This window comes from Anastrepha ludens, chromosome 2, assembly GCF_028408465.1.
Source record: "Anastrepha ludens isolate Willacy chromosome 2, idAnaLude1.1, whole genome shotgun sequence".
Classification (NCBI taxonomy): domain Eukaryota; kingdom Metazoa; phylum Arthropoda; class Insecta; order Diptera; family Tephritidae; genus Anastrepha; species Anastrepha ludens.
In genome coordinates this window covers 72,722,705-72,742,481 of record NC_071498.1, presented here as the reverse complement: position 1 = coordinate 72,742,481, position 19,777 = coordinate 72,722,705, and the positions used below count along the sequence as shown (strand labels likewise).

Below are 19,777 nucleotides of genomic sequence, written 5' to 3'. Positions count from 1 at the left end.
TTCAATCTTAAGAAGAGTTGAGAGAGGGACATTTAATAATCTTCCATAACCTTAAAAGGAGCAAAAAATTAAATTCACACTTTCAAAATATCAAATTTTATAAAAACCAACTAATTTTCATTAGCACTAAAATCTTCTCAAAGTGGCCTTTTTTAACCTTCTTTTGTATAATAATACAGTTTTTTTTAACCTGAAGTTTCGGTAGCTTTAAATTAATTAAAAAAAAAAAAGAAACAAACACGAAACTTCAAAATTTTCGCATTTTCGGTATAAAAAAGCACTAAATTTATTGCGAAGAGCAAATGGTTGGCAATACTGCACAACTCAGCAAACGTGTCACGTATTCTCTGATGGGCCCACCCTTCTTTCTATCATTCTTGGGTATGTATGATATTGCGAAAAGAAAGCAGAAGAAGAGCATTGATGAATAAATAAATATTTTTGGAAGAAAACAAGTAGCCATCTTACATTTTGACCACAACTCGTACACCACATATGTGCTCCATTTCCACTAACTAGTTGAATGTTCTCGTATATATTCTACTTTGGGCTCCGTCTCGTCCGTAAAGCTCTTTAGGTATAGCTTTTTCCCTGATCTGACAACTTTTGTTGAGATATTAATTTAGAAAAACCAGACGTAGAACAGAAATCGGAGGAAAAGCCGGACATTTAACATAAGAACAAGGAAACACCTTTGCTTTCCTAAGGAAATTATTCTGAAACCTTTTAAATTTCATTTTCTTTGATTTACTTGAAATAATTGCTTAAGAAACGTGAAATGTTTTATAGGTGAGTTAAGGTGATGGGGGACATTAACTTATGCTCGTTATGGATTCAAAAATACAAATATATGTACTTACTTTGATTATCATACTACATCGTGGCAGATCTAGATCTCTTCTGCAATTACTTAGCGGCCTGCTCCGCTGTAAGGCCCAAAGCGAGCTCACAATGGAAGGCTGTCACACATGGACATTCAACCATCTTAGACTCCTACACGGTTATACCCAGTGACTGTGATTATCACCCTCCCATTCTCTGCTTCGAAAGGAATTTCCTAATGAAAATCCCTTCTAGACTGGAATGGTTTGAAGAAGATCCAACACCCAACACACCCGTTAAGATCTACACGGACGGATCCAAAATGGACACCGGTGTAGGATCAGGGTTATTTTGCGAAGAGCTTTCTATTAGTGAGTCCTTTAAACTACCGGATCACTGTAGTGTTTTTCAAGCGGAAATAAACGCTATTCATGAAGCCTTAAAATGGCTAAAGATAAACAGAATATCATCAACGGATATCTGCATTCTATCAGACAGCCAAGCTGCCCTACGAGCCCTGGATCCATTCCAAACAACAGTGTCTTACGTTGTCGCCAATCTCTAAATGAGATATCCACGCAATATCGTATAATCCTATGCTGGGTTCCAGGCCACAGAGATATACCAGGGAACTGTAGGGCAGACCAACTAGCAAAAGAAGGTATCTGTTTGCCAGACATAAGTAATTTTATGGAGATACCTCTCGCAACTTGTAAGCTTATCATTAAGGACGCATTAATCAGGTCTGCAAATCAAAGATGGATTAGCGCTAACACCTGCGAAATTGCTAGGCAAACATGGCCAAGGCTAAATTTACGTCTGTCCAAGAGTATTATAAAACTGAATAGACTTCAAATCAGGACCTTAGTAGGGGCCCTCACAGGACATTGTCTCATAGGAAATCATGCAAAGAGATTAGGCGTTTACACGCATGATTTCTGTCGTAGCTGCAGAAATAAGGAGGAGTTGGAAACAATTCAACACCTTTTATGCACATGTCCGGCTCTAGCCAGAAACAGAAACCAATTTTTAAAATCCTACTTCTTAACGAATATAGATAATCTATACATTTTAGGTATCAACAACCTTGTACGCTTTGTCAAAAGTTAGGATGGTTTAATATGGAGAGGGAAATGTAGCTCAGCCCCCGCGGTTCACAACGGACCCATTTCGTGGTCTAAGTGGCATCGTTGTCTCTATGTGCGATGCGGCTGCCAAACCTACCTACCTACTTGGATTTATATGCATTTGCAGCAATTATTCTCGTCGGTACTCAGGTTAACTTGTTTGTAGATATGTATGTATGTACGTATTTGCATTTCACATCATTTACACCTATTTAATTATATTGCATTTTGACAACTCTGACACTTTGGCTGCGTATTTGGCGTCATTTTTGTCGGGTCACGTATGATGTGTATTTACTTACTTGTACATTGAATGAATGTATGTAGGTGTTGGAAACAATGACAGTTAATAATTTCTGCTACAACCTTAAAACACTAACACTTACACACAGGTTAATTAAATTCTTATATATTATATACACGCGCATGCAATTGCTCGAGAACATACATACACACCACACACCTGCAGTTGTAAATGTGCACATACATACATATACACACTAGTATATATGCAAGAATACATGCCGTTGAACTGTGTACAGCATCACATTTCTGTGGCAACAACTTTCATACGTCCTGGTAATATTATATCTCACTTGGCCAGTGTCAAATGAAACATTCGTTACTAATTAATGTGACACATCGGTGAAGAGGACTGCATGGCAGGACAACCGAGGACGAAATTATGTTGAGTATGTCATGCGCATAATTTAGCAGTGGACAAGTGGTTTGCAGCAGCAGCAGCAGCAGCGACAAATCAAATGTGGAATAAGTGCAAAGCAATGTTTCTTTTTTCGTATTTATTATTTACTTAAATGCATGAGAATACTACAGATGTAGGTATAGATGTGTAAGAATATATTCTAAGCTCAGGCATCCACTTATCCTACAATTCAGTGTCAAACCTATAACTCACCAATGCCAGCGCTTCTGCCCAAATGGGCTTTTGCAAGTTCATTATGAAATTAATTGCAATATTTGCTTTAAAATAAGTGCATATTGAAATGTGCCCGTCCATTGCACCATTCACGTGAAATAATAGGGAGTTAAACAACTTTGTTGGCTCCGAGGATACATTTTTCACTTTCGAACCACTTCGCTGTGCATGTTGCGAGTAACTACATCTGTCATTATCGAAGTCGAAAAGTAAACGCAAGCGCTTCCGCCATTGTGATGTCTGTCAGTAGTCTGTTTCCTCCGGAACCTCAACAATACTGGGTTGTTCAATAAGTTTCGCGGTTCGATAAGAGAGGGCGTTGTCACTAGGCCAATTTTGTTTTTGCTGTGTTGGTACACTCTTCATATGAACGTATGTGAAGTTTGATTTCATTGTTTGTTTACAAGCCATTTAGTATCAACGTGTCACTGTATTTTCTACAATGGAAAAAACAAACATATTCGAATGCGATTTTCTCAGCAACATTTTGAGCGTGCTCGAAAGGATAAGTGGATTTTGTAAGTCGATTCATCCCCATGGATGATACTTGTGTCTATGACTATGATCCTAAATCAAAACAAGAGGCTAAAGAGTGGTGTGAACCGGGTTCTTCGGATCTAAAACGAGCTTGTGTCCAGAAATCGGCGAGAAGCGGTTAACATCAGTTTTTTGGGATGCAAAGGAATTTTGTTTGTGGATTACTTGTAAACTGGTAAAACAATATATTTTAAATATTACTGTAACCTTTTAGATCAGCTGAAGGAAAGAGTTCGTGAAAAAGAACCCAGTATTCGAAAGAAAGAAGTTCGTTTTCAGCAGAGCATTTTGACAATGGCTAAAATCCATGAATTAAAGTTCGAGTTTTTGAAGCATACGGGCCAACAAAAATTCATGCGTGGAAACGTTTTTCATCAAATGATGAGGTCATAGCAGCTTTGGAAGCGTATTTTGTAGCCCTTCCATATTATAACATCAGGTATGGAATCCATATATTGAAGTCTCGTTGGAACAAGTGTATTCTTATCGAACCTCCAAATTAATTGAACAACCTAGTAGTTGACAGAAGAGCTCTCAAAATGCTAAGGGACCCCCTACACTCTAGTTACTTCAGCAAGCTAGCTTGCATATGGGTCTTGTTAACAACAGATGTCTACTAGGTTTACTTGTATTTTTATAAAAAAAGGGTCAGTTGCAAGTTTTATGGTTTTCGCTCGCTTTTTTAGCATTTTCTTATGTCCGCATAATGAAATTTTTTTCTTCGTTTTTCATAGAAAGTATATATTTTTGCTAAAAGTAAGGCAAAAGTTAATTTTTTGCATTAAGATTCTGTTACACAAAACTCAGTTATTTCCGATAAACATTTTTACATTTAGGTAGACAAAGTGCAGTGCGTACTGGATTTAAAGCTTGGTTGAAATACCAAATGACCATTTTGAATTCAATATTTGCGAGTTATTGTGTCACATTTAAATGTTATGAGCATTTGAATAATGACAATTTGTGGCATAAAATAAATAAATGAAATAACAAAATAAAAAAATTTAACTAAAGTAGAAAAGTAAAAAAAAAACAAGAATTAAATATCGGATCTCCTAAATGGTACCATATCTTCATGAGAATGAGTCCGACGCGTCCGCTGCGGAAACGCGTTCGACGCAGAGAGAAGCCACATTGAAAGTAATGCCGTACACAAACAAATCAGCTGTTTTGTACTGTATGTTGTCTACATTGTTGTTCTGGTAAGACGTGCGGTACTATACTCATGCAAATAAATACATATATTCAATTCGGCTCTTAGCCAACAGCGGCGATACAATAAACTCATGCCGATGGGGCTATTATTTGTCTGACATACTAACTCTACTTTGAAAAATGTATACAGAGCGCATGCTATACCTTGTCTACTTCACAAATCTATACTTCTACTTCAGAGCTCACGGTTGTATTTTAGAGCTTCAAGTAGTACATCAAAGCAGTCAATGTATATCAGAAGGTATAACTTTTAGTTTAGAATAGTTACCCGTTTTTGAGAAAGCGTTAAGAAATGCCAGACGTTAGCTAGACTTCAATTGTACTTCAAAATTGGTTAAACATATTTGAAAGTAGTCAAATGGTTTCAGAATAATAAACTGTATTTAAAAAAGTGTTGAATATATTTAAGAGCAGTCGAAATCCGTTATATATTCAAAGGTGTGTCAAAGGCACAAAGTAAAATTCACTCTATCTCAAGCATATTTGACGCTTACTGGAGCATAACTGAAGTATATAAGCTGATATACTATTGATTATTCTGAAGTACATTTAATGCTTTCTGATGTATACTTAATAGTTTGAAAAATGTTTTATGCTTTTTGAAATACCATCTCATTGTTTTGAAATATCTTTAACGGATTGTGAAGAAGCATCGAATACACTGAAATATATTTAATGCTCTCTAAAATACATTTCACTATCTCTGAAGTGGACAGTTACTTGGCGCACATAAAACTAAATGAAACCAAATCCGGCCATATTGATTTCACGTACAATAAAATAAAATATCTTCCACTATATATAAATGGAGTGCAAGTCCCGTATAATAACACGGCTAAATACCTGGGTATGGCTCTTGACACCACACTCAGATGGAGTTCTCACGTAAAAAAAGAAAAGAGAAGAACTCGATATAAAATTCAGAAGCATGTATTGGCTTATGGGTAAAAGATCCGCTTTATCCACGTACAATAAAGTACTTGTCTACAAGCAAATGCTAAAACCAACTTGGAAGTATGGGATAAAATTACGGGGTTGCTCAAGCTCCAGCAACATACTTCAAATCCAAAGGTTCCAGAATAAAATTTTGCGATGCGCTACTAACGCGCCCTGGTATGTACGCATCAGCGATCTCGAACGCGATCTCGGCATAGAACCAGTTGCCGTCGAAATTAAAAAAAATGCCCTATCTCATATAAATAGGCTATCTCATCATGTCAACAGCGAAGCCTGAGCCCTCACCGACCAACATAAATGATTTGAAAGGCTGAAACGCAAAAAGCCGCACCATCTCGTGCAGTAAACAAAAACTCCTTTGCAAGTTTTGTGCACCATCAAAGCACCATCATATTAATTGTATCATACAAAAACCGAAGAAAATTGTTCTTATTTTTGTTAACTGGTTACAATAAAAATGAATACACAAAAAAAAATCTCTGCAGTATTGGGTTGGCAACTAAGTAATTGCGGATTTCACTTATAGATGGCTTCAGTGGAATTTTTAGGTTTGCAGACGTAGAACAAATGTAAAACGCATTTTGTTATTTGCTAGTTGGCAATTCAGCCGTCAATCAGTAAAAAAAGTTTTTTTGATCGGTTGCGTAGCTTTCATTTGACGTTCGTTGAAAAATGAAAAATCAAAAGGAACATTGTCGTCATATTTGTTCTGTTTATGGTGACGAAGCCTTAAAATAACGGCAGTGTCAAAGTTGATTTGCCAATTTCGTTCTGGTGATTCACTTAAAGGTGAAAAACGCTCTGGTTGTCGAGTTGAAGTTGATGACGCCCTAATCAAAGCAATAATCGATGCGGATCATCACAGTACAACACGTGAGATTGCAGAGCAGCTTCATGTGTCACATACATGCCTTGAAAATCACTTAAAACAACTTGGCTATGTTCAAAAACTCGATACATGCGTTCCTCACGAGCTGAAAGAAACGTATTTAACGCAATGCATTAACAGCTCCGATTTACTGAAGAAACCTAGTGAAAATGATCCATTTTTTAAGCGACTGATAACTTTTGATGAAAAATGGGTTGTTTACAACAATACGAGGGGTGCCTTTAAATGTCGGGATTAGAGAACAAAAACAAATTTTAATCATCGAAAATCACTTTATTGTTTTTCAAAATATTCTCCATGAAGATCTTTACACTTTTGCATGCGTTTGAACCAATTGTCGAAGCTCTTTTGCCACTCTGAATGAGGTACCTCCAAAACATGCATTCTGAATGCCGCAACCGCTTCTTCAGGTGTCGAAAAACGTTGACCTCTCAGTTTGTTTTTTACGTACGGGAATAAAAAGAAGTCATTCGGTGCCAAGTCAGGACTATACGGCGGATGACCCATTAATTCGATGTTTTGGGTGCTCAAAAATGCAGTTGTTTGAGAAGATGTGTGAGAGCTCGCATTGTCCTGGTGAAGAGTGATCGGTCTTTGGCGATTGGTTTTCCTAATTTCTGGGAAGACAACTGGCAAACAAATGGTTGTGTACCACTCACAATTTACTGTTCTGCATTGTTCTAGTAGTACGGTTGCGACATGTCCAGTTTTTCCGAAAAAACAGGCGACCATTTGCTTGGAAGTGCTTCGTGCGCGAACAACTTTTGTTGGATTTGGCTCATCCTGAAACACCCATACAGTCGACTGCTGTTTACTTTCGGGCTCATACGCGTAAATCCATGATTCATCACCTGTCACGATGTCATAGACGTGTTTCGAAGCCCCGCGATCGTATTTTTTGAGCATTTCCTTCGACCAATCGTGGCCTTTTTTTGAGCGATTGACAAATTGTGTGGAATCCAACGCGAACAAATTTTTTTGACAGTCAAATGTTTATGCAATATTGAATGTATGCTGGTTCCACTAATGCCTAAGATTGTCTCAATCTCACGATAGGTCACATGACGATCTTGCAATATCAGTTCGCGCACAGCATCAATGGTTTTCGGAACAACAACTGATTTTGGACGACCTTCACGAAATTCGTCTTGGAGTGAACTACGACCACGATTGAATTCACCATACCATCGATAAACACTGGTCTTTGATGGAGCTTCATCGCTTCAACAACACAAATAGCGCTGGTATTTCAAAACGTTCTGAGTACGAAAAAGCCAAAAAATGTCAAACTTTGCGATACAGCTGTCAGTTGCCAGATTGCAACTCCAGGGTTGCCAAATTCCGACATATACAAGGCACCGCTCGTATCAAGCGGAAAAGATCGTGGAGCAGGCCAATTAACCAACTCAAATAACTTCAAAAGCTGATATTCATCAAAATAAGGTTTTGTTATCAGTTTGGTGGGATTAAAAAGGAATTGTCTACTTTCAACTCTTACCACCCAACCGAACGATCAATTCCGATGACTATATTGAACAACTAACGAAATTAAACAATGCGGTTGAAGAAAAGCGGCCCGAATTGACAAATTGAAAAAGCATTGTATTCCATCATGACAATGCAAGGCCACACACATCTTTGGCCATTCGGCAAAAATTATTGGAGCTTGGTTGGTATGTTTTGCCACCATCTGATAACTTTTTGTTTCGATCTTTACAAAACTCCTTGAATGGTAAAAATTTCAATAATGATGATGATGTCAAATCCTACCTGATTCAGTTTTTTGCTAATAAAAACCAGAAGTTTTATGATTATGATGCGACCTGAAAGATGGCAAAAAGTCATTGATCAAAATGGGCAATACATTACAGAATAAAGTTATTTAGTTCCATAAAAAAATTATCTTTGACTTTATAAAAAAATATCCGCAATTACTTAGTTGCCAACCCAATATTTTCGACAAAGGTGTATATTCTATAATATATGTCGCATTTCGTATGTACTACTCTAGCGCTATTGCAAAAGTGAATCAACGGGGGAAAATTTGCGCTTCTTAGGACATCGCTGTATTAAATGCAGAGCAGCTTTTACGGAAAAGAGGAGAAGTGATAGTCAACCTTGGCTCTAAACTCACTAAACGCGCGCCAGTTAGGTATTGGTTAGGTTAATGCACCATTACATTATGTTGCCTTCATTTCATGTGCATGCATATAGATTTATGCAAGTATGTAGTTCTGTTTACATGTATTTGACAATGAATTGGTTCATTTGTTTACAGTTTTAATAAAGTTGTATAACTAACTGCTTGTAAATTGTGCGTGCAAGAGTGAGCTTTTGTCGCTACATTGCGATGAGCGAATTAAACACAAACACAGCACACGGAGAATAATTTGCAATTCACATAATTACCGTTGACGGAGGCAAGAATCAGAAATTAAGCGCACTTTGAGAATTCGCCACATTGCGCTCATGACTGCGACAGTGACAGTGGCAATGACACCACTCGACAGTTGTCGTTTGCGTTGCTGCACATTTTCGCATAAATGACAGACTGGCTCACTGCTGCTATTGGTACTGCAACTGCTGGTGCTTTGAGCCTATTTGTTGTACTTGGGTGTGCATTGTTAATTTGATAACTTTATACGAGTGGATATGTGTCGTGCGTGAAGGGTGCGTCGCGGGATTTTCATAAATTTCGTTATTAAATAACCTTGTCAGCACTTGACTGTCATTTGGCAGTTGCTATTTTGGTTGTGCACTTTAGTTGATTATACGATTTTACTTATATTAAATTTTGCTTACATATAAAAGGCTTTCAAAATACGTGGCTAGATGTTGTTTTAAAACCAAGTATGTAGAAATTTATATTATTTCAGTTTTCACTATTTTTATTCAAAATATGGCGCTTAACAACTATGTGTAAAGGTTAAATCCGCCAAGCAGTCGGCTTATACTAATTGTTGAGAACGTCGGTAATCGTCGTTGAAGGTTGTTCAGCACCACTTAGGGCTGCAGCAGTCCTTTTCCTATTCAACATTTCAACATAATCAAATTCTTAAATCCTTGAATTGTAGACTCATTCGGATGATTATTCCCACCAAAAAATTCCCCAGCTTTGCAATATGTTGTTCTTAAAGATTAACCATTTTCATAATAAGTTTCAATAATTTTAACGCGCTGTATCGTACAAGTATCCAAGGTTAAAATTGTATCATACATCTGTTTACCTGGCAAATGTTACAGATGAGACGAAAAAAGTTACCGTCTAAGAATTATTCACCACTGACATCTTGTCGTCACTTTTGAAAGACCCTTTTTTTATTGAAGTGCGTCGAAAAAACATTTGCCAAAATCCAAAAGTTGTATTTAAAGCTTATGTAGAGAGTATTTCTGCACCAGAAAATGCAATTTTTGATCCTTTTAAAAACCGCTGAAATAGTTTTTTATCATAACTTGGTTAATTGTTATCCAATTTTCTAAACCAGTATGTGATTATTCTTACGTATTTATCTCCTTTTGAGTTCCGAAGAAAATTTCATATAGTTGGTCAGTTATGTATAGTATAAGGTGGCACAAAATTAATCACCCTAACGGTGGATTTATAATTTTTGCAAATGAACAGTCGCGGTATACATACATCTGTATGCATTGAAGCGCGTAAAGGTGAAATTAAGGAATCATTTCTTTTATTTACTAAAAAAATTACTCAAAAACAAAATAGAATGATTATTTTTGTGCCACCTTGTACTTTAAAATTAATTAAAAATTTGCATTTAACCCTGGATCACTAAACATTTGTCTAATAGACTACGCACGCATGCACTTTTGCGAATTCGACATATACCCGTCGCGCCACCTCATTAGCATCATACGAGTACTATTTAAGAACTAGTCAGCTTCTGCATTAGAGTTATACCAGTTAACGAACTAATTTATAAAGCAGACTCCATCAATCGGTGCATTGCGTGCATGCTTAGCGTTAGAAGTGGTATGACAACAAAATAAAACTCAGTTAGAGTCGAGGCTAACGCTTATTCATTTTTTATTGATAAAGGTACTTCACATACAAATTTCCACTTTACAATAGGACTTCATGTTTCTCGACTTATACGCTCAAACTAATTTTCCCTTTGCTGGTTTGTAAATTTCGTCTAGCGCGCTTTACGTTTCGCTCAGTCGAAGCAATCAAGGTTCCTCTTCTAGGCATTATAAACCAATTTATCCAATGTTCTTACAAACTTTTTAAAACTCATATCAACAGAAATCAGCTGAATTTAATATACATATGTTTGGGAAGCGTAAAGTAGAATCGTAGAGGCACTAAAATTAAACAACATTGTCTATCTTACTTACTGATTTTGGTGCGGTACGAGATTAGAAAGAGGGATATACCCATGAGAAATAAGACCTCTTCGATTCTTCACTCTGCTCGCTAGCTCTCTGCTCTGCTCACTTCACGAAAAAATTGGCGAAACTTCTAATTTGTCATTTTGCAAATGGTATGATTCTAGTTACTCTCGAACTAGTTTGATTTCTTACCTCAAATATCAGTTCATGAATAAAGAATGTATTCTGAGTAGTTAAACTTCTCACTGCACGAAGATTTTCTTTGTATGTACATACTTTAAGTATGTTTACACTTTTACACTTATATTTATGCATATTTAGCTGTTATCGGTAATCGCAACAAATAAATTATTTTTAATTCTGTATACAAGATTTCAATAAGTTGAATAGAAAACTTAATGCTCAGGGAAACCTCTACGCACAAACATACATATTAAAATTTGTTGAAAATATCAACGGCCTGTACCCAGTTACCAAATGGACAACGACGTGTCGAAGAAATGAAATAAAAATATTTGTTTATCCAATATGCAAAAAAATGTAATTAGGTACGCAGTTTTAACGCTCATTAAATTTTAGTAAATTTTCGTGCAAGTTTGAAGTGACTCAAAGTTCTCGCTGATTTTTGTAAAATTTCGTGCATTAGTTACATCATTTTTTTTTTCAATTTGATTAAAAAGTTTGAAATTTCGATAAAAATTTTAGAATTTTTGTAAATCTGGTGTAGGAAGAGTTTGAAATTTTGTTTTATATATATTACATGATAATTTTCTTAAAAGGAACTAAGGTTTTATAAAAAAACGTATGAAAACACAAGAGAAAAGTAGTAAAAACTGTTCAAGGTGTCGCGTATCTATTATTTTGACCACGGGTGTAAATTGCGATTGAGCCAAATCAGGTGGTCATAGTGGCTAAAACTTTAATTACGGTTCATGGTAATCTAAAAAAATGTTGGAAGTTACAGCAAACATCTGAGTCAGGCTTCGCTTCGATTTTATAAATTTTTTCAACACGACTTTGTATTGCCATTTCTCAAGTAAAAGGTATTACTTCATCATTTTGAGTAACATTTTCTTAAAATTTTGAAGTTAAATAAGCTACAACACGCGGCTTATCACTACTTTGTGTGCCACACAGTTAAAAAAATGTCACTATTCAATTAACTAAAACGTACACCTTAATGGATATCAAATTGACTTCAGAGTGAGTATTAGCACAGGTGAATACTCGTACAAGTATATACTGGGGCATAATCACCATTTATACGAAAGACTGATTGAAAAATAAAAAAAACGCAAATATCATTACTATCACATCATACTGACACAGTGAAAACTAAAAAAGCCGTCTACCACATTGGCACTGCATACTTGCGGGCTCGTTTAAACAACCCTGAAAGAATATGTGCATACTTACTGAAATAAATATAATATATAATATTAGATACTATGTATCGAAAAGCATTGCCCTGAAAAGCGCGAATTCCTTGGGGGTTGGCTCATGCAGAGGGAGGCTGAATGCTCCTTGGCAACGCAAAACTTTGCAATCATTTTTCATAATTAACTTAAATTGAAAATGACAAAAATTTCGTGAAGAACAAAAGTAAAAGCAAAGCTATGATGTAACGAAAAGGCAGTTCGGGAAAAGACTATCTGCAAGGGACAGTGTGTCAGTTGCATCAAGCGCAGAAGGGCTTAGCATGAAAGCAGTGCAGCGACTGCCGATAATTGATATAGTTTTTTTAGACACTGCAGAATGAAGCCTTGCATTGACGGTTGGCTACACAATATACAGGGCCGCCGAGGTAAATCCGGAATGTTGAACTTAAAAACTAAACTATTGGATATTTACTCAAAAATAATTTTATTTGCACTTAACTTTGTATAATGTGAGTACACGTATCATAGTTGAAAATTATTCAATGTAACCTCCATCTCGCGCAATTACCTGCTCCAGCCGGGACCTGAAGGGCCCACATGCGCGAACTACGTCCTCTTTGTCCATTGTGGTCATCACTTCCTCGATGGTTGTCTTCAGAGCGTCCTTAGTGTTATGGGGCTTCGCGTTAACTTTTGCTTCAACTGTGCCCCACACGCGAATAATCAAGAGGATTGCAGTCTGGGCTTGAAGGTGGCCAAAAATCTGGTGACCAGTGGTAGGGTAGGTTATTCTGGAGCCAAGCCTGAGTCTTTGTATGACTTGCTCGATCAGAAAAGACATCATCCTTGCAGTCGGCTTCACGAAAAACTTTTGCAATTTCGTAAACCTGCCAAACCATTCAATTATCTCTTTAGGGCTCTTTCCGGCGCGAAGTGACTCTAGTATCGCAGCTCTTCTGTCCTGCTCCCGACTCATCGTTTCACTAGCACTTACTCCGGCACTCCAATGTCAATCAGGAAACAATACACTAAAAATATGTCCCTTTATCAGCGGTTTTAGACTTAACGCTACTGCTCCAGAGCTATCGAAATGTTTTCCGGATTTACCTCGACGGCCCTGTGTACTGTAGTAAGTATATACCAGATACATGTACATATTTTCGCGCGCAAAAAGAACTTAATGCAAGAATTTAATGGGAAGTATAATTTTTTCTTTTCTTTTTTCTAATTACTGCCAGAGCTTGCAGAAAATATGCGCGTATTCTTCTTAATTTTTATCGTGGCAACTTTCACGCAGCGAATTTTTTGTTGTAATTTTCCCTGTGTGTGTGTGAGTGCATGGGAAATTTATGCACTTTAATAAATACCTAAAGGGGATGAGGAGGAGTATTTGGTGTAACTATAAAACAACTTTATGATTCTTTTACGACATCGTTTTTTTCTGTCTCATGGTTTCTGCTTGCAATTGGCAGTTTATGTGGTGACAATGTGGGAAGGAGGAAGCTTTGAATTCTGTAGTAGGTAAGTACGAGTATATTATTCTGAAATCCCATTTGCATTTTTAAATACTGCAAAAATAATTTTTAAATTTGTAGGATTATTCACAGGAGAAGGGTGAGGAAACTACACAGTTTGCCTCATAGCCGTTTCAACCGATTTTAGGTGGTTTAACTGGTTTGAATTCAAAAAGTGTATTTGAGATTTCTGTTAAATATTCCAATTGGCTCATAATTGACCGAGCATTTTTTTGTATCAATAGCAAAATATTTTATGATATTACTAAATATTATAACAGCAAAAATTCCAAGGCCGTTTGGGAGAAAGCAAAGATGAAGTATTCGTCCTGACCGAAATTAAGGGGGTAGCCTGGTTTATGAGGTCTAAAAATTGCATCTCTTTGCGATTTTTTTTAAGCAAAAAATTAATTTAGCACTGCAATGTTTTTTCTATCTTTTAATGGACATTTAAAAAGTATAAACAATTTTTGTACTGTAATTATTGTATTATCTAAAGCAAAAAATTCAAATGGATTTCTAACTATCATGATTTTTTATTCCAGATGAACTAAGAAAACTGAGAGAAATTCCAAAATGTCAACTTTTTGAAGGTTTTAAAGAAAAAAATGCCTTTCTATAAAAAAAAATTCACTTCAACTTGGTATAAAAATCTTGAAACATTTTTTTTTATCTATTTTGTTAGTTCAAATAGAAGATAATTTAATACTGAAGGGAACAAGCTATGATTCATTTCAAAGGGTTCATTAGTTTTTTTTCATTCATGTACGCCAATTCAAAGAAATCATAAAAAGGAAAAGTCGAGAAAAGAAGATAAAGTTTGTACTATAGCTGGCCGGTCACAGCGTAACTAGAGGGACCTAACGCTCGCCTACCTTTGGCTTTGTATCTACGGAAATATTGAGAATTAGGCTCTGTAACTTTGTGTGAATATTCTGAAATATTATGTATTAAGAATCGAAAAAAAAAATGATTTTTTAACCTTATAAACCAGGCTCCCCCTTAACAAAGCTTGCAATTTTTTTGTTTTGTTTTTTGAAACACATTTAAAAGTTTTACAGAACCCAACCAAGTTTTTATTTGTAATTTTAGTAATAAGTATAAAATGCGTAGTTTTTCACTTTGGACGTTTTTATTGAATCCGTACATTTCAGTAAAATCTACTAGTGTTGGTTAGGCCCTTTATATATTTTAGTGGATACATACCATAGATGTCCCCGTGGTGGTCGAGTGGCTTGTGCGTGACTACCACTCGGTGTATGCTGGTTGTAATGCCCACTGAGCACATACAAACTTATTACATTTTTTAACTGCACTATGTCGCTCGTCATTACCATATATTTATCATAGACATTAATGAAAGAAAAGGAAAAAAGTTGCCTAATACTTAAAATTTTTAAATTTCTAAGCGGTTTTCCGGGTTTCAATGTAGGCCACGTCGATTCCCATTGAATTTCAATCTACCTGTTTCGAACCGATTCAAAACGGCTTCCCTTAAATTGCATATAATGACATTTTAAATAGATACTTTTCCGTTTTTAATGAAATTTTAAGGAAAATCTTAAAATCTCTTAAAACTTCAGCGAGTTTAAAATGTATTACATGTTTATTACCAATTTCGACTAATTTGTACCGTTAAATAGATTTCGCAGAAAAAAAAATTTAAATGAAAATAATTTTTTTATTATCAAATATTTAACTATTAAAATTTTTAGTGACTAAGAAACTCATTTCTCTCTGATCTAAGTAATCTAATTTAGTAAAATCTATCTTTAACGGATCAAGGTTGGAGCTCCTCACAAATGTCCCCTTTTTCTTCCTTATACTAACTAAACTAAACTACCATTCGGTAGTGCCCAGGCTCGAATCACCGGGCATGAGTCACCAAATGATAAAAAAAGATTTTCGAATAACGTAGACAATGGCAAACCTCTGAGGGTACTTCTGCCATGAAAAAGCTTTCAATAAAAATTCATTTGCTGCTCCGAGGTGTCATAAGAGGTCCTACATTTTTTTCTAAATGATTCGAAATTTTTAAACAAATAATTTCCAGTTTTCCACTCTTTAATTTTAGATGGATTGGTTTGTATTTCGTTTCGTTTGGGGAGTTTTGCACATGCATTCAAACTCCGTTTCATAACCGGTTTACCCGATTGTAAATGTTTAATTGATTTTACTCAAATATAAAATAAAGGTATCTGCAGAGTTTGGTTAATATATATATTATAATAGTGGGACGCTTAACTATATATCTAGAGGTCATTAAACGCGTTTGATGTTAATTACGCATGGCAAGCACAATAGGAGAAAACAAATCACAACTGGAATATGTCGCAGTGTTTCATCCCCATATGACTACAAAGGGTAGTTATTGAAGCGCGTGCATGTTTCCCTCGTTTGTATAGGTTTGACTAAAACCGCTTACAAATATATAGTACATTTGCACAGGTATGTATGTAGATGAGTTTGAAATAATTTCAAGATGAACTGAATACTAATGGCTTTGAATAAAAGGCATAATAATGAAATTCTACTGCAATGTAGGCTTCACTGTAAATCTGACAGCTATTTTTCAGCTTTTCTTCTTAGTGACACCATGTCTATTTAAGAAGCAATTGAAATTTTGCTTACTAGGTACATATAAATTCTTATAAAATAAATTGTTTACAAAATAACGCACCTCATTTTCATCGCGCAATATGCCCACCACCTGCAGGAACATACGCTCTGCATCATTATTCGGATCATAATTGGAGTATGTGTCGTCGACCAACGTTATATTGCCGATCGTGTAGAGCGACTCCTCAGCAAATGCAGCATCCAAATCGTCCACACTGACGGAGAAGTTATGTGTCTCATCATCATCCGGCGCATGGTTTTCAACTACTGTAATAGCCGTCGTCTCCTTACCGCCATATTGCTCAGCTTGAGGCGACGACGTAGCAGCATTTTGCTCCACAGAATGGCGCTCAATTGTATTTCTGTCGATAACACACTCGTGACGAACCTTTTCAACATCCACAACTACTGCATCGCTGCTGCTATCATCGTCACCGTCACCGGCATCACCGCCACTACTCAGCTGAGAGAAGCTAAGACTGAGTTGACTACTCGCCGCAGCAGACGTGCGACTGCAGTCTTGCAACTCCATTTCGAGTTCGGTGCCACCAGTCCCACTATCGCCGCTCTGTGAACTTGATGAATGCAAATGTTGCGCACGCTTAGCAACATGTTGCTGCAGCAATGTTTGTGCTGTGGTGAATTGCTCCACACGCGGCTCCCTTTGTTTTTCGTTGGGCTGCCGTTGTTGCTCACATTGCATTTCCAACATAGCGGCCACCGCAACGTCTCGCGAATCACAGCGACTACTGCCACCACCGCTGCTGCTGCTGCTACGGCTGCGTCGCTTGAGCGCCTTGAATGGTGAGAGAAAGCGTCGGCGTGGTGAGGCGTTGAGATTAGGTGTGATCGCGCTTTCTTGTTCCAGTGCAAGCAGTGTTGCATGAGGCGGCTTGGCATAGCGTTCCAGCGACCTTGATTTTACTGCTGCCGTTGGCGCGGTATGTGTATGCTGATCATTATTGTTGCAGTTGTAATTGCTGACCTCCCTGCTACCGATGTGCAATTGCTGAGCAGCTTTTGTTTTCTGCTGTTTGCGCCGGCGATTGCTGTTCGCTGTTCCTGCATTGCTTTTGTCGCTTGCCGCGCTCTTAGCCATTTTTAGTTGTTGCACATCCACTACATGCATGGCGCTGATATGTTGATAGTACTGTTGTTGGTGTTGATGTGGCTGCACCTGTGACTGTGGCGGCAAGGGCTCTATTGGATTCGCAATAATGATGTCATGTGCCAACTGCGCGCCTGCCACAGCAGCATTGTCTGCCGTTAGTGGCACTTTTAAGAGGCGCATTGCTAGCTGGTGGGCTGGCTGCTTGGCGCGCGACTGTTTATATTTGCCTTTGGGTTTAAATGTTTTTTTTTTTAAGTTGAATGCTGCACAGTTTCCTATTTTTCACTTAAAACTTTTTCTTCTCGTTTTATGCTTTCTATAATTTTTAATGAGCTCACAGGAGCCGCTGGCTGGTCCCGCTCTCTAATTATGTTGCTGTGCGCGCACTTTGGTGTTGGCGATTTTTTCACATTTATTTTTGTTTTTTACACTGCTGTAGTTGAAATCTTTTGTAGAAGTTATTTTTTTTTATTTTTTTATTTCATTTAAAACGTACTTTATAGTGGGTTTTCTTCTTGTGCGCTGGGTATTGTTGCCCTATAATTTGTGGCACAATTTAATTACATGTTTTTAGGTATTCTGCCGATTTAATTTAAATGTTCCTGCTTGTTTGTCCTTTAATTTATGAGTAAAACCAAAGCGTCTGTGGGCACGTGCATTTCAAGTTCATTATTTTAATGTGTATGTGAATGATTAGAAATAAACATCGAATATCTTATGTATCTAACGTTAAGAATCTATAGATTTATTCTGACGTATCTGTGTAGATTTAATTGATATTTACAAAATATAACTTTTTACAACTTTCCGTATGGAAAAACCCTACTTAACGTTCATTTAGCAAAATGGTACAAAATTCGATTTCACAAAAGACGAAAACTGCTTTATAGAATATAATATATAACCGAAAGACACCCAAAAGTGGTCAAAACTCAATTTTGAACTTTCAGATTCTTAACTCGAGCAATATATACAAATATTTTGTAATAAATTACTTCTATATATATTTAGAATACCTAAATAAAACAATTTTTTATACTCTCCTTCGTTAAAAAACTTCAGGGCTTGGTGTTTAAGAAGGGCGCTCGTGTATTGTAATTTCTAGGTGGTTACAAGAGTTTGAATATGCGGAAAGGGACTTTTTCAGACTAACTTATCGAATGTGTAGTAAAATATGTCTAAAAGATTCTCCCACAGCTTTAAGTCAATTAGCATACAAGTGTAGAAGACACGACCTTGGGAAGTTTCGCTAATTAAGACACGCCGATTAACCACACTTGGTGTGACCAATCAAGTTCGGTTTCATTTGCATTGAGTTTGAGACAAATTCGCAAAGAAGAGAGCATAAGTTCCCTTTAAAAGTCCAGACAACTTCTGCGGGTTGAGCAAAAAGGCCTTGTACAACCTGACAAAAGAAAGTAGGAAGCATTTAGGGAACCACACTGATACAATTTGAAGAGATCTTACCGCCGAAAATGTTTTGAAGGATGCGTGGACTTATCTAACAAGAACTTAATAATTATCAATGGAACCCGACTGAACTGACTAAACCGGGATCTCATTATGGAGATTCTGTGAAATCTGGAGATTATGTAATGTAGAAAATAAAAGTGATACACATACTTCACCAATGTTGTGCCCTGAAATTTAAAAATACCAATACTTAGGGTCCATACTAAAGCTTATTACGAAAGCGGGATGAAAGACGTTGTTTAAGGAGGAAGCGCAAATAATTTTAGGGTATATCCCGGAGCATGTGGGGCAAAACATGGTAAAAATTATAGAAAAGATAGTACAACTCTGTCAAAAACTTCAATTGTAATATTTTTATTTTCCTGCGTCATATCGCCGTAGTCGAATGGCTTAGTGGGTTACTACTACTCGGAAGTGCACAGGTTCGAAACTCCGTTCATGAAACACCAAGTCATAGAAAAAGTTTTTTCTAATAGCAATACAGGATTAGTAGATATATATATACATATATCGAACGAAAACTCCCACTTTGACCCATTTAGAGTGCTCCAATCGAGTCCAAATGTATGACCGACCCCCACTAACCAACTAACAGCCGATCCACCCATGCCAGTGGCACACACCCTGGAACTCCCCTAGGGGGTTCCCCATACAATCATTTCAAAATATCACCATTTTTGGCCTTTAAATGAGAAAAGAAACTAAAAAGTTCGACCCAAATTGGGGGACATCTGAATTCGTTTTAGAGGTATGGTTCCTTCGGCAAAGTTTCTTATTTTGATCCCTAGAATATGATTTTCACAGAGCAATGGGCGATTTTTTTGCCTCCCCACAAATAGACCCGGCCTAA

General features: G+C 36.8%; 1 protein-coding gene across 2 annotated transcripts in view; it reads right to left on the bottom strand.

Annotated features, from left to right (window-relative positions):
- LOC128871815 (dystrophin-like) overlaps positions 1-18,270 on the bottom strand; it is a 47,810-nt gene extending 29,540 nt beyond the window's left edge. Inside the window, exon 1 of one of the 2 annotated variants that reach the window (XM_054113897.1) lies at positions 16,405-18,270. In XM_054113897.1, the coding sequence (XP_053969872.1) occupies positions 16,405-17,634 (1,230 nt within the window). In that variant the 5' untranslated portion in view covers positions 17,635-18,270. The remainder of the gene's footprint in view (positions 1-16,404) is intronic. The other variant, XM_054113898.1, reaches the window with a different exon arrangement.
- Between the last annotated feature and the right edge of the window lie 1,507 nt (positions 18,271-19,777).